This window comes from Schistocerca nitens, chromosome 5, assembly GCF_023898315.1.
Source record: "Schistocerca nitens isolate TAMUIC-IGC-003100 chromosome 5, iqSchNite1.1, whole genome shotgun sequence".
In the NCBI taxonomy this organism is placed as follows: domain Eukaryota; kingdom Metazoa; phylum Arthropoda; class Insecta; order Orthoptera; family Acrididae; genus Schistocerca; species Schistocerca nitens.
Window position 1 is genome coordinate 758964239 of NC_064618.1, and position 27844 is coordinate 758992082.

At 39.7% G+C, this 27844-nt stretch overlaps 1 protein-coding gene across 3 annotated transcripts in view; it reads left to right on the top strand.

Moving 5' to 3' along the window:
• The first annotated feature begins 681 nt into the window (after nucleotides 1–681).
• Nucleotides 682–27844, top strand: part of LOC126259565 (glycerol kinase) — a 179913-nt gene continuing 152750 nt past the window's right edge. The window contains exon 1 of one of the 3 annotated variants that reach the window (XM_049956469.1): nucleotides 682–939. Coding sequence is in view for 2 of the 3 variants with exons in the window: in XM_049956467.1 (XP_049812424.1) it covers nucleotides 959–986 (28 nt within the window). In the remaining variant the exon portion in view is untranslated. The other 2 variants (XM_049956467.1, XM_049956468.1) reach the window with 2 other exon arrangements.

Below are 27844 nucleotides of genomic sequence, written 5' to 3' on the forward strand. Positions count from 1 at the left end.
ATTGGACAAAGATATTGGACAAAGAAATTTGATAGTGTAATACCGGCCTGACATACGTGCAATAATCGTTTGCGGTATTGAAAAATCGGCAACTGTAGGGAGCCCCATCTAAACGGGATGATCGGTTGCATGCAAATGCTTAAACGTGGATAAATATATAGGCTACAAGAAATTAATAACACTTGACTTCTAGACTACGAGTCATCTAAATCGCGTACTTCGAATTGAAAATACGAATTTTCTGGTTCTTATGTTCTCGCATCTAGTGTTCGCTGCCAGACCACTAGGAGAGCTGTTGTCTTTTTGTGTCCTTGTCGTATTTGGAACTACCTCTGATTTGAACCAAAAGTGGAAAAGTGCAAAGTAAACACAGTCTGTTGCTAGGTGGCGTTGGTACAGCTTTTAAGAGCAATTGAACTTCCTGATCTTTTGCCCAATAGGCTCAAAAAAATTTTGTGGCCTTTAATTACAACAAAGCCGACCATGAAGATGATGCATACGTGTATTATTTATGTTTACGTCAAATAGTTAAATGATATCGAAGCGGTGATTTTCATGTTTCATACAACCCTAATAGGACATTGCTTGTATACTGCTACCTACAGACTTAATTTTTCTTGGCAAAGTTTTCGAAATAGGTGTGTGTAAGTTTTCGAATAAAGTGGCTTGCCTGTGGACCCAGTAGTGTGTATGTTTCAATGTGATAGTTCCATATTAATAAAGAATAGCCATAAGCACACTTAGCCGTCACACTTTTGTCTAGTTTGGTGTTGTTCGTTAATGGTATTACGCACCAATTAAGAGTAATGTGACACCATTGCACTCAAATCGTGTTAATTGGCCTCACTTCGGCGGAGAACGGCTTTGACGCAGTTTCAACAGGTGATTATTAGAAAATTGGCTGTGTTGTTGCTGTGTGCAATCGTTCGTTGAGTGAAGGTAGGCTGTCGTGGACCCTATGTATATAGTGGTGGTTATACTGAACGGTAATTACAGATTACCTTATGAACTTGTTATCAAAGTATTTCCACATCAGTTCTTCGGTTAATACCAGATAAGGTCATAAATGCCCCGTAAGTGCCTAGCCAAGCGCATGTGAATAAAAAGGTAAAGGAAAGCGAATCTCCTTGTATCCGACAAAATGGAAAATTTCCGTAACGACTGTTCACCTTGGGAGTCCCGTGATGGAACATATCAATGGCTGGGCTAGAGAATTACACCGATATCTAATGTGATTAGCAGATGTACAGTATATTAAGGCTTGGTATGTAAAGTTATCGTAAGTGAGCCATTCGCAAAATTGACTTAGATCTTCCATAAATGACAAGCTATTAATGAACTGGTAACAACCACCGATTTTGTAGGGTAGACCTTTATTGTTATTGTTAACGGGTCGTTCTCTGTGAACCAAAACCAATTTTCCCTTACTAAAAAAGAAATCAGAAGAATCTGTGTGGTAGAAAACAGTTCTTGCTGAGTATATCCTAAGGATCTAAAGTGTTAACAGTTACAACGCTGTATACACACAAGCATTTGATGCAAACTAAGAAAAACCACAAATGTGTGCATAAAACCAACGTGCCTTGAGAGGTAATTTACTCAAAAAGAAACAAAGATAGTTACATAAATGTAATGATAAATCTCTTTAGTAGCCTCCGGACTCAAATGTATGGAGTGTTATTGAATGTCCTCAGAAACACCCAACAAAAGCAGTAGAGGCAACATTTTTATTTTAGAAGAGTAAAAGATGGGATAATACATGTTAGTGCTGCCATAGCTCGTGTTGTTAATATAATGTGCTTCTGAATGTGTTTGTTCGTCTGCAGTGTACCATTTGAGTACAATGTGTGTGGGGCATAACTCATTTATGTTGGTAATGCACAGGCCTTACACACAGATGCCATCAATTACATGATGTGCTTGTAGATATATAAATAAACTCAAATTTTTCAATTTGTCACTGTTCCAGTTACACTGGACAGTCTGTTGTGTGCTGTCAGCTGTTGTTGTTGTTGTGCACATACAGGTTTGATGCAGCTCTTCACGCTTCTCTATCATGTGCAAGCCTCTTCATCTACTGCAACCTACATCCTTCTGAATCTGCTTATTGTATTCATTTCTTTGCCTCCCTCTGTTGTTTTTACCCCCACACTTCCCTCCAGTACTAAATTGGTGATCCCTTGATGCCTCAGAATGTGTCCTACCAACCGATCTCCTCTTCTAGTCATGTTCTGCCACAAATTTCTCTTCTCCCCAATTCTGTTCAGTACCTCCTCATTAGTTATGTGATCTACCCATCTAACCTTCAAAGTTCTTCTTGTCTAAATTGTTTATTGTCCATGTATCACTTCCATATGTGGCTACACTCCATACAAATACTTTCGGAAAGGACTTTGACACTTGAATCTGTAATTGATGTTAACAAATTTCTCTTCTTCAGAAACACTTTTCTTGCCATTGCCAGTCTACATTTTATATCCTCTCTACTTTAAACATCATCAGCTATTTTGCTTCCCAAATAGCAGAACTCATCTAATACTTGCAGTGTCTTGTTTCCTAATCTAATTCCCTCAGCATCACCTGGTTTAAGTAGACCACATTCCATTATCCTTGTTTTGCTTTTGTTGATGTTCATATTATACCCTTTTTTCAAGATGCTTTCCATTCTGTTCAACTGATATTCCAAATCTTTTGTTGTTTCTGACAGAATTACAATGTCGTAAGCAAATATCAAAGTTTTTATTTCTCCTCCATGGATTTTAATTCCTCCTCCAAATTTTTCTTTTGTTTCCTTTGCCACTTGCTCAATATACATATTGAATAACATCAGGGATAAGCTACAAAGCTGTCTCAGGCCCTTCCCAACCACTGCTTCCCTTTCATGCCCCACCACTGTTATAACTGCCATCTGGTTTCTGTAAAAATTGTAAATAGCCTTTCACTCCCTGTATTTGACACCTGCGACCTTAAGAATTTAAAAGAGAGTATTCCAGCCAACATTGTCAAAAGTTTTCTCTGAGTCTACCTATGCTATAAACGTAGTTTTGCCAAGTCTACAAAAGCTAGAACCGTAGTTTTGCCTTTCCTATCTTCTGTGGGATTTCTCGCATGTTCCTACATTTCTCCTGAATCCAAACTGACCTTCACCAAGGCCAGCTTCTACCAGTTTTTCCATTCTTCTTTAAAGAACTCATGTTAGTATTTTGCAACTGTGACACATGAAGCTGATAGTTCAGCAATTTCACATCTGTCAGCACATGCTTTCTTTGGAATTTTCAGCTGCTTCTCTTTTTTCCTATTAGGTCACTGTGTTGTTATTACTTTAGACAATGTCCCTTTTGTAGCCACGTGGCTTTTTTCTGAGCTGAAACATAGTGCTGGCTTCATATTTAGCTTTTTCTGTTTGTTATTAGGGATATGAGCTATGATGTAAGATCTTCAAAGTTACCTTGTAAATTTAAATACTTTGCTTATATTTTGTTTCTTTTGCGAATGTCCTATATTTCAGAACTGTAAAATATAATTGAAGTACTACAATATATAAAAGATTGTTTGTCTACAGATATTACTCTGCAAACCATTGTGAAGTGCATGGCATATTGTGCTTCTCATTGATTATTTGGGCTTTCTCCCATTCCATAGGACTGATGACCTTAGCTGTTTAGTCCCCCTTAAACATCCCCCCCCCCCCCCATTCCATAACTGTTTCTGTGTGTGATTTAATTTGTCTAATCTTTTCTTTGCAATCCCTATGAAAGCAGTAAACAGAGGGCTGTAACATATTCCTAAATTTATCATGTAAAGTTGCTTCTAGAAACTTTCCAAGTACACACTCCCAAGGGTCTCACAAACTTGCGACGATTTGTGCTGCCCTTCTTTGTTTCTGTTTAATATCTCCTGTAAGTCATAATTTGTATTGGTCCCTTACACATAAGGAGTGTTCTAGGATGTGTTGTGTGAGTGTTTTGTATACAGTCTCATATGTAGATTGATTGCATCTCCCTAGTGTCCTACCAAAGAACTGCAGCCTGCCACCTGCTTTACTTATGACTGACACTATGGGATCATTCTGTTTTGTATCTCTACAGATTGTGACACTCGGGTCTTTGTATAACATGACTGATTCCAGCAGTGATTCACTGATATTGTAGTCATGGGGTACTATGTTCTGTCAAGTGCACAATTTTACATTTCTGAACATTTGAAACAAGTTGCCAACATTTGCACCACCTTGAAATCTTATCATGATATGACTTTCAGTGCCTTCTCTTTTAAGAAATTTATTATGTTTTACCATTTGTCATTTCAAGAATGTCTTGCTTTTGCACCTTGTATCATATTCCAAATATTTGTAGGAAAGCTGGGCAGTTAGTGATATAATCTGGACACTATTACAGTACTACAGTGCTCTGAGCTATTCTTTTGGAATGACTGCTTATCCTCTCCCTTAAAACCCACATCCTTTCGTCTTTCCCTCTCCTTCCCTCTTGTGTGTGTGTGTGTGTGTGTGTGTGTGTTTGTTATTGTGTGTGTGTGTGTGTGTGTAAAATAAGTGGTATGCCTCCTGTTTTACCAACTAACACAGTGGAATTTCTTTTCCTTGCATAGGTTTTGTCTCTTGAAGTCATATGGACAGTGTGTTAAAAAATGCACATGTAAACAATCTTTGCAGACAACACTCTTCTTGTGATAAAGTATCCTCCTGTCGAGGTTCCATGAAAACTCATCACATAAAAACCGTACAATGTAAAATACTATTAGATTACATATATGTGATTACTGTAAATCACAAGAGCAATAACTTCTCTCATTTGAAGTTGATGGTAAATCCACATAATAAAGGACACTTCTGTGAAAATGGCCATATATGTATTGTAATTATCATCTTATTAAGCCGAGAATGCTTCTTGTAAGTATTCAGGACTGTAGGACCATCCCAGTATTCGAAAAAAGTAAATGATAGAGAGTTGTCAATTCTCAGCAAATTTCTATTATTGAATATTCACCGAAGGTAACAAAGAAATTCATGTACAACCATTTAAAAACAGTTCTTGATAAAATCCAGTCCATTGACAGAGCAGCAGTTAGCTGGATGTTACAAAAATAGATGTATTAAAGACATTTCAGATTTATTATCCAGATTCTTAAATCTGTTTAATCGCATATAATTCACAACTGGGAGTTTTCATCTATTGAACTAAAGCTTCATGTAGTGTGAGATTCCAGACAAACATGCATGACTTTTCTATGAGAGTAGACTTGATAGAACACTGGTAAGCTACCTTTGTAATCGGTAAATGACTCTGCACATATTTGCTGACAGACTTAAATATGCTGTAATTGCACCCATATAGAGTGGAGTTTTGCACTCTGGTGCAAAGGTCTTCAACATGCTCCCATCTAACATAAAGCAACAAATTGGGAACCTTTTTAGTTTGGAAAAAAACTAGATGTGACTCCATCCAAATGTCTGAAGCTATGACACTAAGACTTCTTAATCTAGTTTACTGAACATATGACAATATTATGAAAAGAATAGATTGCTACTCATCATGTAGGGGAGACATTGACTTGCCTACAGGCACAGTGAAGAGATTGTTTCTCCCAAAATAGAAAACACACAACATTCACACGAGCACAACTCTCACCTCATCATTCATGCATGACCACTACTGAAAATCTCAAAGGTCATGGCCGATGTACTTTAAATTTTTGCACAATGCTCTAATGAAAAGTCAGACAAAAATGAGCTATGTATTTTTATTATATGGAGAGGGGGAGAAAGGAGGAGGACAAGGACAGAGATAGGGAGGGGAGAAGGTGATATACTCAATCCCCAGACATGTTAGAAATGCATGCTTTCTTTTCGGTTTTCTTTCTTTTTCGTGTAACCAGACTGTGCCACAGTAAAATGTGGCTGGGAACAGCTAGTAGATTACTAAGAACTTGCCACTAAAAAGGAGACTGAATTGTGCTGCTGACCAAATTATTTTTCAAATGTTTTCTGACTACTCCCATCAAGTTGATCACTTTCAGTTTCATTATTTCCACTTTGTTTGTTTGTTTGTTTGTTTGTGCCAGTAGAACAACATTCTAGTCTGAACGATTCAAGTATGTTGTGGTGGCCTCTTTCCTGATCATGTTCCAGTATTGGTTTAGGAAGTCGTTTATGACAACTGCATCAGATTTTTGTGCATATTCTTCTACTGCAGCCATAAAAAGTTGTTATCTGTTCTGTTCTTTACAGATCATGGCAATGAAGGAAGGTAACACTTTATCCAAACTGTTTATGATACTCTAAGTAAAGATAATTTCCCTTTGTTTATTAACAATACAGAACTTACACGTATTTGCTCTGCTGCTTGAGTACATTGTCAGAAGTGTCTGCTCAGATCACGTTTTGTCACATTTTGTGAAAATGCATATGAGATGAAGTAGAGTGTGGAAATTTGTGAAAACTGAGTGAAAACAATGCACTAAATAGCAGTTGATGGAGACACCAACCAGAGACATGAAACAGGACAAAAAATTTTGCAGATGAGACGCTGGAAAAAAAATTACTAAAATGGATGTATAATAATACAGTTCAGTTAGTGATGTAATTTTAAGAAATAAAAATTTGACGCACAGATGATGACACATAGGTGTCGACACATGTCTGGGTAAATATTTCAAAACAACCCAGCTTTTTAGTTAGATTTGTTGGACTAATACCAGCAAATGACTTAAAGTAAAGCTTTATATGTGTGTTAGTTCCTCATAATTTTCCTTCATTTACACCTATACTCCACAGGCCACCATGTGGTGCATGGCAGAGGATACCCTGTACCGCTGTTAGTTATTCCCTTTCTTGTTCCACTAGCTAATGGAGCAAGGGAAAAATGACTGACTGTATGCTGCCATACAAGTGTAGTGAGCCATGCCATTCCTGAAAGGGCATGTATCATCTATGTCAAACATAGAGCTCAGAGTAAATAAGTGGGCAATCACAGTTAGTTTGTGAACATCAGGCCACATACTGTGGGAAAGTATTATTCAACAGGTGTGGAATCTACCTGCTGGAGAACATTTGTAATCTCTGTGTAGCAAGGAGGAATGAAGGAGCTCCGGCACCAAGGAAGACAAATATGTTGTATATAAGTGACTGTTGTTATATGCTATTCACAGAATGTTAACAACAAGAAGTCTTTGAGACAATAATTTTAGTTGGTTCCCATGTAACCTTTTGGAAAGTTTGTGATAATATACAAAGTTAATTGGGACCAATCTACCCTTCATTTAAGTAGAGAAGCAGTGTTCTGTTTTATAGCCACTTCATGTTCAGAAATCTGCACGGAAGAAAGAAATTCGATGCCGAGGAAGAACAGGGCATAGCATAGCAGGACCCTAAGGTAAACCAATGGAGTTGCAAGGCTGAATATCTACACCAATCTAATAAAAGAGTATTAAGATGGTGGTATTAGGTATAGCTGCCTGGAGTAATAGGTCTAGAACAGACCATGCTCAAGCAGTCAAAACATTGTCCCACAAGTAAATACAGCAGTTGTCATCTAATAAACACTCCATGAACCCTAATTTTTCTTACTTTTCATCTTGCTCCTTAAGTGAGTTGTATGTTAGTGGCAGTAGAATCATTCTGCAGTCTTTTGCAACTGATAGTTCTCTAAAGTTTCTCAATTTTGTCTTGTGAAAAGAATTTCTTCCTTCAAGGGATTCCCCTTTGAGTTCGTGTAACAATTCTGTAAGACTGTTGTTTTGATTAAACCTGCTGATAACAAGTGTAGCAGTTCGCCTGTGAATTGCTTTTATACCTTCCTTTAATCCAACCTCATATTTATTCTTAACACTTAAACACTACTTAAGAGTGTGTCACACAAGTGTCCTTGTCCTGAATAGGGTCTCCTTTATAGATGAATTACACTCTCCTAAGTTTCTCCAATAAACCAAAGTCAACCATTAACCTCTTCTACAACTGACTTTACATTCTCACTACATTTCATGTTGCTTTGAAATGTTACACCTTGATGTTTAAGAGATATGACTGTATTAGGCAGTACCCTATTAATAGTGTATTTGAACATTACAGAATTGTTTTTCCTACTGATTTTAATTAACTTAAATTTTCTGACATTTAGAGCAAACTGCCATTCATCACACAAAAAAGTATTTCTATCCAAGTCATCTTGTATCCTCCTACAATCACTCAAAGATGATATTTTCATATACATTACAGTGTCATCAGTAAACATTCACCCATTGCTGTTCACCCATTGCTGTTCACCCTTTCTGTCAGATAGTTTATTCACATAGAGAATAAGAGGGGTCCTATTAAAGTTCCCTGGAACTCTTGATGTAATCTTTGTCTCCAATGAACATTTTCCACCGAAGAAAATGTTCTGGGTTCTATTACACAAAAAAAATTTCCAGCCACTCAGATATGTGTGTCAAATGCTTTCCAGAAATCTAGGAATATGGAAGCTGCATGTTGCCCTTCGTACACAGTTTGCAGGATATCGCGTGAGAAAAGTGCAGGTTGAGTTTCACAAGATTGATGCTTTCTAAATCCATGTTGATATAAGCTTATCACTCAAGGATATTTATTATATTTGAACATGAACGTACTCAGTAATTCTGCAACAAATTGTCATTAAGGATTTGGTCTCTAATTTTGAGGGTTCATTCTTTTGCCCTCCTTAGACACAGGAGTCACCTGCATTTTCCAGGTGCTTGGTACTTTCTGTTGGGTGAGAGATTCATTATAAATGCAAGCCAAGTATGGGGCCAATGCCTCAACCAGGGAACCGAGTGGATACACCAGGAGTAACAGGAGTTTCTGTTTATACACAGGATTTACTTTAGTTTTTGTTCACATGAGTTTCTGCAAAGAAGTAAAGTATATCTATGTATTTTACTGTGTTGACTAGTGTGTCCTACTTTATCCTAAGTTTTTACATAGTTGACTTTGGAGTGTAGCATAAACCAGAAGCAGTGTAGCTAATTTACTTAGATTGCAACCGACAGCTGCTTGGGTTAGTGCTATATTCTTTGTAGTACAGATGAACTTTGTTTAAAGATGGATAGGGATTGTGACTGTTGTGTATGGATGCAGGGGGAATTGGCCATGATCTGTAAACATCATGATCGGTAAACTTGAGGCTGCTGTTCTGGGTGGTAGTGGCATTGGGGCACCAGACATGAATACTTTTGCATATCTTGTGCCTATAGCGTCACCTGATGTCACAGCACCCTCCAGTCTTCTCATCCTAAAGGTGAATGACAAAAATTGCTGGCGATGAAAATTCTGGACGATATACAAAAATGTGTTCTAGTTGCGCACCTGTCTCCTTACACCTTAAAAACAGGTTTGAGGTATTGTCCACTGCCGAAAGTACATCTGATCCAGTGTGGAATGTCTTTGTCTGTTGAGATTGGAGGCAATCTTCCTGCAAGGTCTGAACAAGTGTAAAGGGTGGGATTGCTTGTCATTGGGAGCTCCAGTGCTAGGTGAGTCATGCACCCCATCAGGGAAATAGTTGGCAGGTTGGGAAGGAAGGCCCTGCAAATTGTGGTCCATGTTAGCATGAAAGGGTGCATGCTGTTAGGTTTCTGAGGCCATCCTAAGTTCCTATCGGCAGGGCTGTCCGCTCCCGGTGGCTGAGTGGTCAGTGTGACAGAATGTCAATCCTAAGGGCCTGGGTTTGATTCCTGGCTGGGTTGGAGATTTTCTCTGCTCAGGGACTGGGTCTTGTGTTGTCCTAATCATCATCATTTCATCCCCATTGACGCGGAAGTTGCCGAAGCAGTGTCAAATCGAAAGACTTTCACCTGGTGAACGGTCTACCCGACGGGAGGCTCTAGTCACACGACATATCGGCAGGGCTGTTTTGATGAAGACAGCTAGGTTCATACTTGGGGTGTAAGTGGAGCATTGCTTCAGAGCTGATCCCAGTTCTTTGGTTTAGAGCTGAGTGGAAGTCTTACACCAGTAGCTTATATGATTCTGTGACAAAATCGGATGCACATTTCTTGACTTCTGCTTTTGGGTGCACACTTGGATTTTTTTAGGATAGAGGAATCCCTACACAGGCCTGATACAAGTTCTAATTTCAGACAGGGAAGAATATTGTGTCCATTAATTAAAAGACAGTAGCATTCATCATGGCGGACTGAAGAAAGTAAATGTTAAGACAGAGTTAGCCGTAGCAGCTTCCATGGAAAGATCCCATAATTTGTCTCGCTTATAAATAGCAACAATGCCCGTGTATTACTGGAGATGGGTGTTAATAGCAGAGATGTTTTAAATTCTGATTAGAATGTATATCACAAAGATAAAAAAAATACAATATCTAGTGAGGTTAGTACAGATAATGAATGCAAAATAATTTAGGTGAAGATAAGTGTTAAAGGAGGACCAGTCATCATCATAATCATCATCATCGTCATCATCCGATGCTTTTATAAAAGCACTGTCTCAGGAGTATTAGCGGTGGAATTTTAGAGGGAAAACTTGGTGAAGCTTTCTTGTAAATTTCCTGGTCATAATTTAGGATTAGATACAGATTTCAACTCTCTAGCTGTAGACTGGGAGGTGCTAGTGATTAACATGAGTAGAAGGGACAAGAAATTGTGTGTAATTGTTGTAAATCCCTTATACGAAAATTACCTTGAGCAACTGATCAGAAAAGTCAAGTAGAACACCTGCTTGCAAACAGGCCTGAATTTTTCAACCCGGTTAGCATGAAACGGGAAATCAAAGATCAGAAGAGCATTGCACCATCACTGAATAAGAATGTAAAAAAAGGTAAGAAGAAATGTCTGTGTAGCATGCTTGAGTGGTCAACTTGAAAATTTCATCTACAGGACCGTAAATGATGAGCATCAGTGGACAAGAGTTTTGTACAACAGGCCCTACAAGTTAACATTCCGAGATATAAATAAAGTATCTTGATGAAACTTGACAGTCATGTAAAGGGGTCAAAATAATGCAGTACGTATTTTGTCGTTTTCATTTTAAGGTGTAAAACGCAGTCCGAAAGGTAATTTGGCATATTAGGTTTAGAGGGAATATCTTCAAAACCATGATATGTGAAATAATTTGTTTCATATAAAAGGTGAAATGTAATTACCTTTCTTTAAAACTGTATAATCAACTTCTGTAATAATTTGAGATGTTGCGAAATACCCCACAACCATTAATTAATTTTGAAAATTGAAAACTTTTGTTACATCATAAGTTAAAGAAACTTTCATGTCACCTCCATCCATGTGTAATAAACTGGTCTCTGAAATATCATTTTAGGAAACTAAACTGTACACAGTGTGTTGTTAGAGTAGGTTCAACATACCTAATTACAATATCTAAACATTCATTATTATTCTAATGATTTGTTTTATGTTTTTAATTGTTATTTTGTGTTTTGAATTACAACATTTTTTTGTTTTCTAGGTTACTATTTCACATTTGCGTGTTTTGTTAATGGAAAATAGTAGGTAACTCAGTATTATGATACAAAATCATTACTGTAATGATTATCTGTAAAGAAATGACCAAAATATAAAGTTTTTACACCATTTATATAAAATGAACTAAATTTCTTCCTTTAATGCACATGATGGACATTATATAAAACAAAATTCAGAATTCTCAAATTATGGCGTACGATCCTCTAAATATCTTGAAATGTACTGGGCATATTTTAGAAGCTTGGAAAACCTTGATGAAGAGAACTGGTTATGCACTAGTGACTGTAGATTGATTATATTGTTTCTCAAGTGGAGATTTACATCATAATCATTCAGCAGAACTAGATTCGAAAATCTTCTCTTAGAGTTTTATAACGTTGAATGCTGTTATCTAACAGCTGAACCTGTCCTGTTGAGCCTTTTGCCATCACCAGATGGACAAGTACCTTGTCCTGAGATACAACACTCAAAACGGTTCTTTCACTTTGACCACTCCAAGAACCTAACAATGATACACGTTTTACTCCCACTCTGGGACTGAAAACTTTGGCAGATATCTTTTGACATTGTCAGACATTAGTTTACCAGATTTTAATGTCATCACAAGAACATGTAGGGGTGCAAAAATAGATTTTTAAATTATCATTAAAGCTGTCAGGTGGTTTCTTTTAAAACTATGAAAAGGTTGGTGGTCAGTGCAAAAAAGCCATTTTGAGCACTGTTCCTGAGGACAAGGAACTAATTCATCTGATGATCGCAAAAACCTTGATAGGGGCAGATACTGCCATTGGATATATGGCATTCGATTTTGGAAGAGCTTAGTGATGTGAAATAATATGATCAAGCAGCAATTTGTAGTACATAATCAGTTCTTTTCGCCAAGGTTTTCCAGTGTCCTGAAATATGCCTGGTACAATTCAGGATACATAAGGGTCTTGCCCACCACATTCTGAGAATTCTGATGTATTTTGTTTTATATTGTACTGTCCATTGTGTGTATTATGTGAAGAAATTCTGTTTATTTTATGTGAATGGTGTAAAAAACTTGTTTTGAGTATTTCTTTACAGATAATCATTAAACTAAAAACAAAAAGTCATAAATTTAATATGTAAAATAATAATTTAAAAAGAAAAACAAATATAAGTCAAAATAATTAGAATAACAGTGAACATTTAGATTATTATTTTAATTGGGTATGTTGGAAATATTCCAACAGCATATTGTGTACAGCTTATTTTCATAAAATGATATTACAAAAACCATGTTTATTGCACATGGGTGTATGTGATGAGAAAGATTCTGTAACTTCCGTTATAAGAAAATTTCACATTATTACAATAGTTGGTTATACAGTTTTAAAGAAAGTTAAAACATTTCAACTTTTATTTGAAACACATTTTTTGTATATCATTGTTTTGAAGATATTACCTCTAAACCTAATATGCCAAATTACCATTTGGATTGTGTTTTACCTCTTAAAAAGGAAATTGGGCAAAAACAACAAAATATGTACAGCACTATTTTGATCCCTTTACATGCCCACCAAGTTTCATCAAGATCATTTATTTAGACCAGGGGATGTCCTCTTGTTAGAGAAGTGTGTGACAAGTAAAGATGTGAGGGATGGGAAAGACTAACCAGGGTTGGACAGATGTGTTAGAAATCTGCTACAAAAGCAAAGAGACCTGCACTGCAAATTTAAACATAGCAAAAACCTCAAAAACAAATAAGAATATATAGAATAACCAGATCACTTTAATGAGAACCCAGTTTGTACATAGCTAGGCCGATTCCAAACAAATAACTAGTGCCCCGTGCCCTGTCAGGTGTGCGCAGAAATGAACTATAAAGGGGGGGGGGGGGGGGGGAGAGAGAGTGAGAGAGAGAGAGCCAGCCAGCCATACAGCCAATCCAACCCTGTCTACAGGATTATAACCGCTACGTTGCTAATCTGATTCACAAGGTGGCACTGTCCATGGGCAGTGCGTGCTGACCTGGCTATGATACTGCCGTCGCTATTTGATCATGCCACTGCTGTGTCAACTGGACCCTGCCCCCAGATACTGGTGCAGGCAAGTAACAAGATGAGCTGGTGCCAACATGTCTTGTCAGGTTCACGGCCAGTTTGGCACCGACGATGTAATGCAAAGTTAGCACAGTCCTTCCCCTTAGTAGGACGACAGTGAGACTGTACACCTCTGATGGCCCCTCCCCCACAGCATGGGATGGCATGCAGAATCCAGAAAAGTGATGTCCATATCTTCTGGGACTCTATTCACAGGTGCACATGGAGAACCAAATGTCCTGTCAGCCAGCACTGGGGAATATGGCTGGAAATGACCCTGGTAGTGACAGGTTCATTACCTGGGGATGTGCGCTGGGCAGATACCTGCTGCAGGGAATGCCAACGCCGGATGGGATCCATGGGTGTTTTGGAACTTAGGAGGAATGGGCAGGAGCTGGTTGGTGTGGCACCCATTGACCATCTAGCCCCACCATTTACTGCTGAAGATCATACATACTCAGCCCCTGATGATCGCTTGGAGGGCTAGAAAAGACATCAGCAGATTGTGAATTAGGCAAGATTGGGCTTGGTGTAGCAGGTGTGGGCAAAAATGGAGAAGGGGGCCACAAGGATGGTGGGGAATGGGAGGATCTTGAGGATGCAGTAGTCATGTGCAGGGGTGGCAGAGGCCGATACCCCACCTGTGGGGAAAGTTGGTTGCAATGGTGGGCCACGAGCCTGTCCTCAGTCTCCACTGAAAAGACTCTCCAGCCCTGCAGGTCTTGGACAACTGCCTGGGTCTTACTCATGGTGATCAAAAGTGCGAGGCCAGGTAATTGCCTCTGGTGTGTATTATAGCAATGGAGGCACCTGAGGGGGTCGGGAGAGGCAGCAGGAGGTTGCAGACTGTGTGTGCTGGCATCTTCGCAGCAGTTCAGCCGGGCTCTTCTCGCGCAGGGACATGGACCTATAAGAACTGAGAAAATGGGTGAATGCATCCTCAGCCGGGGCATCCCCTGTGTATTTCTTGATCTGTGTCTTGGAAGTTCAGACAAAGCATTCTGCCTCCTCGTTCAACTGGAGTGAAATGGGGTTGTCTTGGTATGGTGGATACCGTGTTGTGCACAAAAATTGTGAAAAGTCTATGAGATAAACTGTGGGTCATTGTTGGTGGCCAGGATGGGGAGACCTGTGACAGAGGAGAGCCAGATTAGGTCTTGCACTGCCGATTCTGCCGTGTCAAGAGGCAGTTTATGATGTACGGAAACCAAGGATAGGATCTGTGAGCACTGACCAGTAAGCGTCCAGAAAAGGGACCCACAAAATCAATGTGGATTCACTACCAAGGCTGAGAAGGTTCCACCATGGAGAGTAGCACTGCATTGGGATGGCTTGGTGGCTTGCACACTTAAGCAAGGAACAATGAAATGTTCAATTCGCTATTGATCTGTGGCCAGTAGACATGTTGGTGGACCAACTTCTTCATTTGTGATGCAGACCAGTGACTAGTTGCTGGAGGCAAAGGATGTCTTGCCTGAATGATGCTGGAATGACCATGCACGGCACAGTGTATTTCGTAGACAACAAAATAACTCCATCAACGAGCGTCAATCTGTGGTGCAGCACAAAATAATTATGAACGGGATCTGATGTATGAGCTGCAAGCTGTTCTGGCCACCCATGCGTTTGCTAAATACAGTGCCACACCTGGCTAACACACAGAATCAGGCTGACCGTGTAGGTGAAGCAGGAGCCAGTAATAGGGAACCCATCCATTGTCTGTTGAGTTTCGTCATCAAAGTATAGACAGAGAAAATCATTGTGGTTGAAGCTGGGCTTGAGACACATAGGAAAGCAGTAGAGGGCGTCAGCATTTGAGTGTTGAGCCGTTGGACAAAAGTGGGTCACTTCGTGATAACCACTGAGGAACAGAGCCCAAAGTTTAAGTCTGTGTGTTGTCTTACCTGGCAGATGTGCCACAGGCATAAAGATGGAAGCTAAAGGCTTATGGTCCGCAACCAGGTGAAACTTGACACTATAGACAAACACATGAAGCTTCTTGAGTGTATAAATAATGATGAGGGCCACCTCCTCAATTTGCAAGTAATTTTTCTGTGCCAAGTTGAGCATCTTCAAGGCAAAGGCGATGGGCCTTTCCAAACCATCTGTATTATGGCGAGACAGTATGGACCCCATGTTGTGCTGCGGTAATTGGTAGCCACCATAGACAGGTGACCCATGTAGTATGTGGCCATAAACAGTGTGGAACACAAAACATCTTTCATTTTCTGAAATATTTGTTTACAGATATGGGTCCAAACAAATGATGCAAATATGCGACTATGGCTAAATATGCTGGAGCCTCTTCACATTAGTAGGACTTTGGAGGGCCTCAGTAGCCAAAATATGACTGCTCATTGGCTGTATACCCTGACAGGAACTGACATATTCCCAGGTATTCAATAGAGGGTTGGAAGAAAACGACTTATCTACATTACACTTGAGATGTGCATCCCATAGTGTCTGGAACAGAAGCTGTAGGTTGCGAAGATAGTTCTCAGTGGCTGGACTGTGGCAACAATCTCATCAAGGTAGTTGATACAAGGTATTTGTTGCGTGAGTTGTTCCAAATAATGCTGAAAAAGAGCCAGAACGCTAGCAACTTCAAAAACAAACCACAGTACTGTTAGGTGCCATATGGCTTATTGGCAAAAAGCAACTGGCGTGGCTGACTCTTCATCAGACGACAGCTGCAAATATACTCCTGACAAATCCAATTTCGTAAAATACTGCACATCACCAATTTTGTCATGAGTTCTTCCAGTCAGGGAATGGGGTACATGTCGACCAAAGACTGCAAATTGACCATCGCCTTGCAATCACCATCAAAGCGGAGCTTGCCCATTTGTTTCTTAATGAAATGAAATGTCGTGTGACGAGGGCCTCCCGTCGGGTAGACCGTTCGCCTCATGCAAGTCTTTCGATTTGACGCCACTTCAGTGACTTGCGCGTCGATGGGGATGAAAAAAAAAAAAAGATGATGATTAGGACAGCACAAAACCCAGTCCCTGAGCGGAGAAAATCTCCGACCCAGCCGGGAATCGAACCCGGGCCCTTTGGATTGACAGTCTGCTGCGCTGACCACTCAGCTACCGGGGGTGGACTGTTTCTTAATAATCACTAATGGCATAGCCCATAGATGGGACAGTATAGGTTCCATAACACCCTATCTAGTTCTTCTTTTACTTGGTCACTCCTGGCCAGGCAACAGAAAGGGAAGGGGCAGGGGTCAAAGGAGGTTGTGCACCATTTTTGAGGGTGATATGTGCCGTGAAATATGTGGCCGTGCCTAGCAAAGGCAAAAAAAGTACAGAAAATTCCTTGCACAGGCATCCAATTCTCGAAAGGGCACAAGGTCTGACATTAAATTTACTGAATTGGTGGCTGTGCTTCTGAAGGTGAGGAAAGCATCCGAGCCAAACACATTTTCCTAAAGGCACTGTTCACCACAAGGAATGTCAATGAACACACTGCTAGCTTGTTTGTCATCTCTGTTGTAAATTGTGCCAGAATAGGAAATTGTTATAAGTTATAACTGGCAAGATGGCATGAAGTGGGAAACAGCAGAGGCGAACCGAGACACAGGTAAGTCTTAAGAGTTCAGAAATGATGCTGCCGCATCCATATACAGTGGAATGGGCATATTATAGGGAAACACATTGATTAACAGTTTTGTTGAAACAATTGCAAAATTAATACATGTGAGGCTAATAACTGTAATGTCCTTAGGCTGAGGGTTTGAAGTAACAGATGGAACCGACCAAGAGTTGCACACGTTTGCTAAGTGTCCTTTCTTTCAACAGTGCTCTCCTATGCTGAAGGCAGGATGACTGAGCATATTGAACAGAAAAAGTAGGACAGGAAGGCAGGGGCTTGCGGAAGTTTGTCCACCGCTCCCGAGTTTGTGTGGAGTGCAACAACTGGAGCTGCTGTACTACTGTGAGTTAAGCCCCTGAAGGCATGATGAAACGCGTGCCTGCTGTCACTCGAGTGACAGCAGCCCCATCAGCCCAGGAATCTGACTGACGGCCTGTGGTCCGGGAAACTTCAAATGCTTGTTCTTTATTGGAGCTGAAATAATGATCGTGTCCTGAACCACTGTGTTTGCATAAGATTCCTTAGATTGAGCAGTAATGAAATGACCCCTTCAACTTATAAATTGCATCTCCACAGCCCAAGTCTGATAAGATTGACAGGGTTGCTTCCTGCCCTGATAAAACTCCACTCTCATGGAAACCACATGGGTATGCTTGAGATAATATTGAGTCAGCAAACAACACATGTCTTGAACGAAGAGGCACAGGATCCTGAAGGGAACATAACTTCTCTACCAGATGGTACATTTAGGGAGATATCCATGACAGAAAGAGAGTTTTAAGAGTGTCAGTGTCTGTTACCTTGAAGGCCATGATGTGTTCCTGTAGGCATTTCTCGTATGATTCTGCCTTTGGCAGCTTCGTCGTAAGTGGGGGAAGGTGGTGGATTGGACAGAAAATTTTGAGGCCACATTAACGGGCCTGTCAACTCCCTTTCCGGCATGGCCGTGTTTTTCTGCTGCATTTCCAGCCTCCTTTTGCTTTCCAGTTGCTGCTGTAGTAAACTCTGAAAAACAAGTTCCAAGGATGCATCTATCTCCATTGCAACTTTGTCAAAAAAGACATGAAGAACGAACCGTACTTGTTGCTATTACACAAGTAATAATGCATAGAGTAACCAAATCACTTTAGTGAGAACAGGGTTTAGAAGTTCTATACAAAGTCCATGCACATAGCTAAGCCGAGTCCTGTATCATAACAAGTGGCCTGAGACGGGAGTCAAGTGAACACATGGTTATTAATCTGCCAGAAGGTGGTGCGGATGAGTTAAATTGTAACAAGATGAATCAGTGCCCCATGCCTTGTTATGTTTGTGGTCAGTGTGGTGGTGGCACAGTAGATGTGATAACATAGGGTTACCACAGTTTCGATCTTATGTTAAAACAGTAAATGGATTGAAGCCATCTGTTCAGACATTGTGACCATAATGACGTTGAAGTGGAGGGTGATAGAGGGAAGGCTGTCAGGTTAAAAACCTTATTCCAAAACTGTTTCACTAAATAAGTTCATACTATGATTCCTCCATTAAATTGTTGCATGAATGTCAATGTCACAGATATCGAAACGGGTGACCATGGAATAGAAAAGCTACTAAAATTACTAAACAGTGGAAAGGCCATTGGATCTGGTGGGGTACCAGCACAATTCTACAAGTAGTATGTGAAAAAACTTGCACTGTTTGTAGCAGCAGAGTACTGTAGCTTGCTGGAGGAATGAAGTATTTCTGATGATGGGGGAAAAAAGCACAGATCATTCCCATTTTCAAGAAGGGTTATTGAACAGACGCAGAAAACTATAAGCTTCATATCTCTGATGCTGGTCTGTTTTATTTTGGAACATGTTTTATGCTCGTATGTTATGACATTTCTGTAGGAATCAGCATGTGAAATTTAACTTGATCTGTTTGTCTACGAGTTCCAGAAACAATAAATACTGGTTGATGCTATGTTACTTGATTTCTGAAACCTGTTAGATACAATTCTGGACCAATTCATAATGAACAAATTAAGACTGTACACAGTATCAGACCAGCTGTGTGATTGTATTGAAGAATTTCGGACAAACAGAACACAGCATGTCGCTCGAAATGGAGAAGAAAATTTCAGACATAGATGTAACATCAGGGTTATTCCAGGGGAGAGCTTTAGGTACATTGCTTTTCACAGTACATGTAAATGATCTGGTTGGTAACATCAAAAGTTCCATGAGGCTTGCAATAGTGATGCTTTTATATACAGAGAAGTCACAACACCAGCAAACTGTATCAAGCTACAGGAAGACATACATGGGTCTGATGCTTGGTGCAAAGATTGGCAGTTGACACTCAGCATGAACAAATACCATGTTCTGTGCATAAATAGGCAGAAGGATTACACGATTGCAGAACAATTACTGGATGTGGTCACATCCATAAAACATCGAGGAGTATGCATATGGAGTGATTTAAGGGGAACCAAATGGCGGTTTGCCGGCAATTGTTCTTCCCGTGAATCTTTCATGAGTAGAACAGGAAAGAGGGGGGAGTGATAGTGGCATGCAAACTCCCCTCCCCCTCCTTTCCCTCCCCCTGCCACATACTGTAAGGTGGCTTGTAGAGTATACATGCAGATGTACTCTCTGTGAAACTGAATTGGGATTTCATCTGGAACTGACAACTTATTTGTTTTCAACTCCTTCAATGCTTTTCATTATCAGGGATGCCTATTTCTGTCATCCATAGGGAAGTTTGCGTGGTGGTCAAATGATTGGATTTCTGCAATACTCTGTGTGAATGATTTTTCAGAAGTGAGATGTAAAACTTCAGCTTTCCTTTTGCTGTCTTCTTATGCCACAACAGACATATCTACAAGTGAATGAATAGAATACTTCGACCTGCTTAGTGAGTTTATGTAGGACTAGAATTTCCCAAGATTCTTGGCACTATCTTTCTTTCACTAACGTATGACAGTGGAAGTTGTGTGCTTTGCACAGACCTTTTTTTGGTGCATGGATTTCTACTAACTTTTGTCTGTGGGTATTTCAGCATTTATATTTGAACAGTGTGTGCTACAGTCTGTTTTCTTGGCATTTCCTAAGTTTTGTTATTAAGTCATGGTGGTTCTTTGCGTCTTTCATCCATTTACTTAGCGCATATTTCTCCAGAGTATGATTTACAGATTTTCAATCCTTTCAAGGTCTGCCTTTGTCATTTCAAAGAAATCTTCTAGATCTCCATGGTAAGCTTGTCTGGTACAGCTTGTTACAATGTGTCTGATCATCTGATGTTTATTGCCAGTGTCACATTGAGATGATGTAGCCTTTCCTGATTGGTGGAGGCTTTCTGCACAGATGCCATGGCCTGTACAAATTCTGTTAGTTGTTTTCCAAGCCCATTGTGCTAATTCCATCGCAGCTGGTCTTGTGCTGGGTCTTAAGAGTGTCTCATATTCCTCATGGTCAATATTTTTCCTTGCTTCTGACCATTTCCTGCTCATGTTGGAATCCACTGCTTGTACCGATATTGACAATGTGATAGGTGACTGCCTGATTTATATCAGCTCATTTTAAGTGCAGGCAAGTGAGAGTGACTTGAAAGCTGAGAATTTTTAATTAATTTTTGATATTCCTTGAGAAGGGCATTCTGTCTTCGAAGATCTGGTGGCACAATGTGTCATAGAGTTGGTAGCCAGTGAAGAGGGGTAGATCTGATGCAAGCTGTATTGTTCTCATTGCTGTGGTTCGCTGAAAATTGATTTCTCTCACATGTGAAATAGTTAAATCACTCTGAAACACAGTAGATTGTCTGGGAAGTCTTGGTGGTAGAGGATATGACCATTAAAAGTGACATGTGGCTTTGCATTGGCCATTCCACAGTTAAAAACTCCTTCCGAATTATCAATTTAAGTGTAGACCAGATGTGGCCTGAATTCAAAGAAATAGTATCAACAGCAATTGAGAGATTCATGCCAAATAAATTAACAAATGATGGGTTTTTAAAGTATGCTAGTGGCAAGGCAGTCAATGCCTTCTCTGCATGATAGCAATGAAAATACTATCAATGACAGTGCTGTGAAAGCAGAGTCACTAAACACAGCCTTTCAAAATTCCTTCACCGAAGCAGAAGAAAAAGAAGTAAATATTCCAGAATTTGAACCAAGAACCACTGCCAGCATGAGTAACTTAGATGTAGATATCCTCGGGGTGGTGAATCAACTTAATCAATCAGTAAAAGCAAGTCTCCTGGTCCAGACTGTATACCAATTAGGTTCCTCTCAGAGTACACTGATGCAATAGCTCCATACTTCACAATCGTATACAACTGCTTGCTCAACAAAAGATCTGTACGCAAAGACTGCAAAGTGCACAAGTCACACTAATATTCAAGAGTAATCCACTAAATTACAGGTCCATATCATTAATGTCAATATGCAGCAGGATTTTGGAACATATATTGCATTATAACATTATGAATTACCTCAAAGAAAACAGTCTGTTGACACAAAGTCAGCATGGATTTAGAAAACATCATTCTTGTGAAACACAACTAGCTCTTTACACACCCGAAGTAGTGCATGCTATTGACAAGGGATTTCAAATTGATTCTATATTTCGAAAAGGCTTTAGACACTGTAACACACATGCACCTTGTAATGAAATTGGGTGCTTATGGAATATCGTCTCAGTTATATGACTGGATTAGTGATTTCCTGTCATAGAGGTCACAGTTCATAGTAACTGACAGAAAGTCATTGAGTAAAACAGAAGTGATTTCTGGTGTCCCCAGGTTAGTGCTATAGGCCCTCTGCTGTTCCTTACCTGTATAAATTATTTAGGAGACAATATGAGCAGCCATCTTAGGTTGTTTGCAGATGATGCTGTCATTTATTGTCTAGTAAACTCATCAGAGGATCAAAACAAATTGCAAAACGATTTGGAAAAGATATCTGAAGGGTGCAAAAACTGGTAATTGACCCTAAATAATGAAAACTGTGAAGTCATACACATGAGTGAGTGCTAAATGGAGTCTGTTAAACTTCGGTTACTTGATAAATCAGTCAAATCTAAAGGCCATAAATTCAACTAAATACCTAGGAATTACAATTATGAACAATTTAAGTTGGAAGAACATAAAGAAAATGTTGTGGGGAAGGCAAACTAAAGACTGTTTTATTGGTAGAACACTTAGAAAATGTAACAGATCTACTAAAGGTACTGCCTACACTGTGCTTGTCCATCTTCTTTTGGAGTACTGCTGCATAGTCTGAGACCCTTACCTGATAGGATTAACAGAGTACATCAAGAAAGTTCAAAGAAGAGCAGCAAGGTTTGTATTTTCGCGAAATAGGGGAGAGAGTGTCACTGACAAGATACAGGATTTGGGATGGATGCCATTAAAACAAAGGCGTTTTTCGTTTCAGCTGAATCTTCTCACAAAATTTCAATCACCAACTTTCTCCCCCAAATGCGAAAATATTTTGTTGACACCGACCTACATAGGGAGAAATGATCGTCATAATAAAATAAAGGAAATCAGAGCTCACACGGAAAGATATAGGTGTTCATTTTTCTGCTTGCTGTTCAAGAGTGGAATAATAGAGGATTATTGTGAAGGTGGTTCAATGAACCATCTGTCAGGCACTTGGTGAGGTCTGCAGAGTATCCATGTAGATGTAGATGAACTTCCTCAACTCTGTTTCAGAGAGATCAGATGTACATAAGTTGAAAAGAACTAGCGCTAAACCTTAATCCAGGAGAAGACCATTATTAAGTTTCTGTGTGCTTAATTGATTGCCGAGGACCACTTAGATATGTACCTCTCAGATGACATGTTATTTATGAGCCTATTTATGGTTTGACACTGTATAACACTTGCAAGTTTGTGTATGAGTCCCTGTTTCCATACTATATCATAGGCAGCTTCAAGGTCAACAGAAACCACTGATGTTTTAAGTCGTCATTGGAATCCAGCTTCTATATGTGTGGTTAAGTTAAGAACTTGGGTCTGTAGTACAGCTTCTGTGAGGTCTCAATCCTGCTCAGTAGGTGGGAGTAACTCGTGGATCTTTGGACTGATTCTGTTAAGGATGAATTTTTGTAATAAAAGCTTGTAGCAGCAGCTCAAGAGGGTACAATTTTTGTTCTTTTGATGGTTTTTGGAATGTTTCCTGAAAGCATAAATTGGTGAAGTAATACACTAGCCTTGTTTCCGCAATTGATGAGGAGCTCTGGGTGTACCCCCTCAAATCCTGGAGCCTTTATTATTATTAATTAATTAATTTATTTATTTTTCATTTCTTTGAGTGCTGCATTGATCTCATGTAAGGTGAAGTCTTTGGAGTACTCTGATGTATTGGTGCCTTCTGCTTCATGTTGCTGAATTCGTTCTAGGTCATTCTTGTATGTGTCTTATATGAGAGTGCTCTGAATAGGGAAGTTGCAAGATGGGGGCTGCAGGGCAGATGAAGGAAAATTTCCCATTTGAATGAATTAAGGAGTTCTTTTGTGCGGTTTGCCGTGTAAGGTCAGGCAGTGTCATGCAAAAACAAAATTTTGGACGTCACCTTTCCACGGTGTTAGTTTTGAAATGCTCTTCCAAGGCTGTGCAAAGTTTGACAGTACTGGGCAGAATTTATGGTTGCTCCACATTCGAGAAAATCGGTAAGAAGCACATCTTGCCTATCCCAAAACACTGTGCCATCAACATGTTTGCAAACATTTTCTTGGTTATTGGGAGGGACCTTGTGTGCCCCCACTCCATGGACTGTAATTTTGTCTTGCAATTGACGTGTTTCACCCAAGTCTCATCACAGGTTTCGATTTGATCCCGTAATGAATCGTCATGTTTGTGGTACGCCTCCAAAAATGTCAATGTTGCTCCCATTCGCTGCTCTTTATGGTGCTCTGTAAGCATTTTGGGCACCCATTGTGCACAGAATTTGTGGTAGCCTAGCTTTTGAGTGACAATTTCAAACAACAAAGTCCATGGAACTTGTGGAAAAGAAAGTGAAAACTCAACTTTAGCGACAGGATCGTCAGTCACAACGCTCAGGCGTCCACTCTTCTCTTCATCCTGATCATTGGTTCTGCCATTTTTTAGCCGAATGCACCATTTCTGGACGGAACATTCACTCATTATGTTGTTTCCGTACACTTAACACAGTTCACAATAAATTTCTGTAGGTTTTAGGTTTTTTGCCAACAAAATCTGTATCGCAGACTGCACCTCACAAATAGTGGGATTTTTTATTGCAGCGCGCATTTCAAATTCGAATATTGAAAAAACCAGATGCGCAGAGACATTCCCACTGTCACGGATGGATGCCGACTGAGCTGCCGAGCACACACATACCAAAATATACGCGATCGGTGCACGCCTAGCGGCATCAGTCAGAAACGTTCCCTACTTTCTGAATAGCCCTCATCTATTTGATTCTGTTTCGACCTGTGATCTGATTTTTTGGGAATGTATCCAGGTCTCATACTATTTTTATATTAAGAACCAGCCAGAGAAAATAATGTAATTTAAAAAGAAATGTTTACATTGGAGGCCCTTTTTTAACAGTTTAAAATCCTGACCCTAGCGTCTCTGTACATACTTAACTTGTTTCACAATGCAGCATTAATGGCCAATCCTATGATATAAAAACAAGACACTTATATGACAATTGTGTAAAGTTTGGTGATCAAAATCCAGGGTAATTATAGAATCCATGGGACTTTTTTTTTTTTTTTAATTAATATTGCTAAATGGTTACTGAACAGAACATAAGAAACATACAATACATGAAAGATAAGCTCTTTTATATATATATCTGCTTGTGTCTGTATATGTGTGGATGGATATGTGTGTGTGCGAGTGTATACCCGTCCTTTTTTCCCCCTAAGGTAAGTCTTTCCGCTCCCGGGATTGGAATGACTCCTTACCCTCTCCCTTAAAACCCACAAACCCACATCTTTTCGTCTTTCCCTCTCCTTCCCTCTTTCCTGATGAGGCAACAGTTTGTTGCGAAAGCTCGAATTTTGTGTGTATGTTTGTGTTTGTTTGTGTGTCTATCGACGTGCCAGCGCTTTCGTTTGGTAAGTCACATCATCTTTGTTTTAGAAGGAAACATTCCACGTTGGAAAAAATGTATTTTGTGTCTGTATATGTGTGGATGGATATGTGTGTGTGTGCGAGTGTATACCCGTCCTTTTTTCCCCCTAAGGTAAGTCTTTCCGCTCCCGGGATTGGAATGACTCCTTACCCTCCCCTTAAAACCCAAATCCTTTCGTCTTTCCCTCTCCTTCCCTCTTTCCTGATGAGGCAACCGTTGGTTGTGAAAGCAGAATTTTGTGTGTATGTTTGTGTGTCTCCGACGTGCCAGCGCTTTCGTTTGGTAAGTCACATCATCTTTGTGTGTGTGTGTGTGTGTGTGTGTGTGTGTGTGTGTGTGTGTGTGTGTGTCCAGCAAGTTAGTTTTAAAACTGCTGACAAGGGCCCCACGAACTGTAATTGATGAAAATGTAGGCAGAGAAAGTATTTTATGGGTTAGAATTTGCCTGTTGTCTTATGGTAGTGAGTGTACAAAGAGCTTTTCATTGTAAGTTTCATGAGACACCACCACTTTATACAACAGTGTAGTGAAATGGTACAAAGAGGGTAAAGGTTTGTGCAATGCAAAACATTTGGGGCACCCAGACATGTCAGGACAGACATTTGGCCATGTGAGGGATCTGATGGTCTGAAATTCCACAGACTCTTATCTATCAAGCTAGTGCAGAATTTAACAGTCCTCAGCCAACAGTGTGGAAAATCCTTCATAAGTGCAGTAAGAGTGAAGCTGTACAAACTGCAGCTTCTGCAAACCATAAGCTATGATGATAAATTGTGCCATCTGCAGTTCTTCATTGATATGCAGAATCATCTTGAAAATGATGACTTCACAAACACATTAATCTTCAGTATCAAAGCCACTTTTCATTATTTAGGAAAGGCAGCATACCCGACATATTCATATAGGAAACAGAGAATACACATGTACTGTTGAAATCATCTGGAATTCCAAGAAAATTGATGTATTCTGTGCCTTGTCTAACAAGACAGTCCATGGATCCTCATATTTGGGAGGATAACAGTTCTAATACCTGTCTAGCCATCCAAATTAAGGTTTTCTGCAGATTCCCTAAATTGCTTCAGGCAAATGCTGAGATGATTTCTTTGAAAAGGGCATGCATGATTTCCTTCCCCATCCTCTCACAATCCGAGCTTGTGTTCCGTCTCTATTGACTGCACTGTTGGTGGGATGTTAAATTCTAGTCTTCCTTCCTCTTCACTGAGAAAACTGTCAATGGTATCACCTATCTTGATGTGTTGCAGTTGTGACTCGTGCCACAACTTGAAACTGATAACAGGGATTTCACCTTTCAACAAGATAGCACCACACCACATTTCCGCAATTGTGTATGCCATTAACTAAATGGGACGTTGCTACATCACAGGATAGGCGTGTTGCAGTTGCTGACCTTGTGCTACTTCATTGTGAAGTTGCCAGACTTGATGCTTTGTGATCTTTTTCTTGTGGGGTTACATCAAGGATAACGTTTATGTTCACCACCTGCCACATAACCTGGACGACTTGAGACATTACATCTTAGCAGCTGTTCTTAACATCGCTCCTGACATGCTCTGCCAGGTATGGGCAGAATTATAGACTACTGATTAGATGTGTGCCGTGCAATGAAGGGTGGACACACAGAACATTTATAAACATTGTAAAAAGCTGTGAGAGTTTGTCCTTCGTATACTGTATCATTTGCTATGTTGTGCTTGGCCACTTATCTGTATCAGTTTTTTGAAGTATTTCATGGACTTTATAGTTAGCCTGTATATAGCCATCTTCCAGTGGACTTCATACCAATCAGACCAATAATATAAAGGAAAGTCAAATTCAGACAACTATTGTTTTATCAGTGCTTCTACACTGTTAATCAATTTCAAGAAATTGTGGGGATATTGACTGTGATATGCATCACTGGCGAATGAGGAGAGAAACATCTGTGTATGAGTCAAAGACTTCAGTGCATTATGAGATGTGATACATTGTGGATATGGTATTGTATCGCGCTTTGTGAAGAAAATATTTGTACAATTAACCACCTTGTCTCCATTATTGGAGTCCCATCAGGAAATACTTCTATAAAATGAAGTTCTAATGCTTTAAATCAGAGTATTATATGATCCTGGTTTGATAAATCTGGTAAAAAAGGAAGAGAATTTTTTTTTTCATAAACAAATCACCTTACTTCTTGACATAGTCTCCTTTGACGGCTATACACTTGGTCCAGCAATCTTCCAGATTTTTCATCCTATGAAAAAAATACTTTCTGTCATACTCTGCAGATTACTCATTGACTGCAATTGTCACTTCATCATTTCATGAAAATTTCTTCCCATCAAGCCAAGTTTCAAGTTAGGGAAGGGAAAGAAGTCACTTGGAGCTAAGCCTGGTGAATAGGGTGGATGAGGAACCAATTCAAAGCCCAATTCATACTTTTTCACTATTGTTATTGTTGAAGTGTGGGTTAGTGAATTGCCCTGCTGAAAAAACCCTTTTTGGTGTGTCAACCTTGGTCTTTTTTCAGCCAACACGTTTCAAATGATCTAACAATGAAGCACAGTAGAGTCCAGTTATGGTTCTGCCTCTTTGCAAGTAATGTGTGAGGGTTATTCCTTGGGAATGCCAAAAAACAGTGGCCACCACC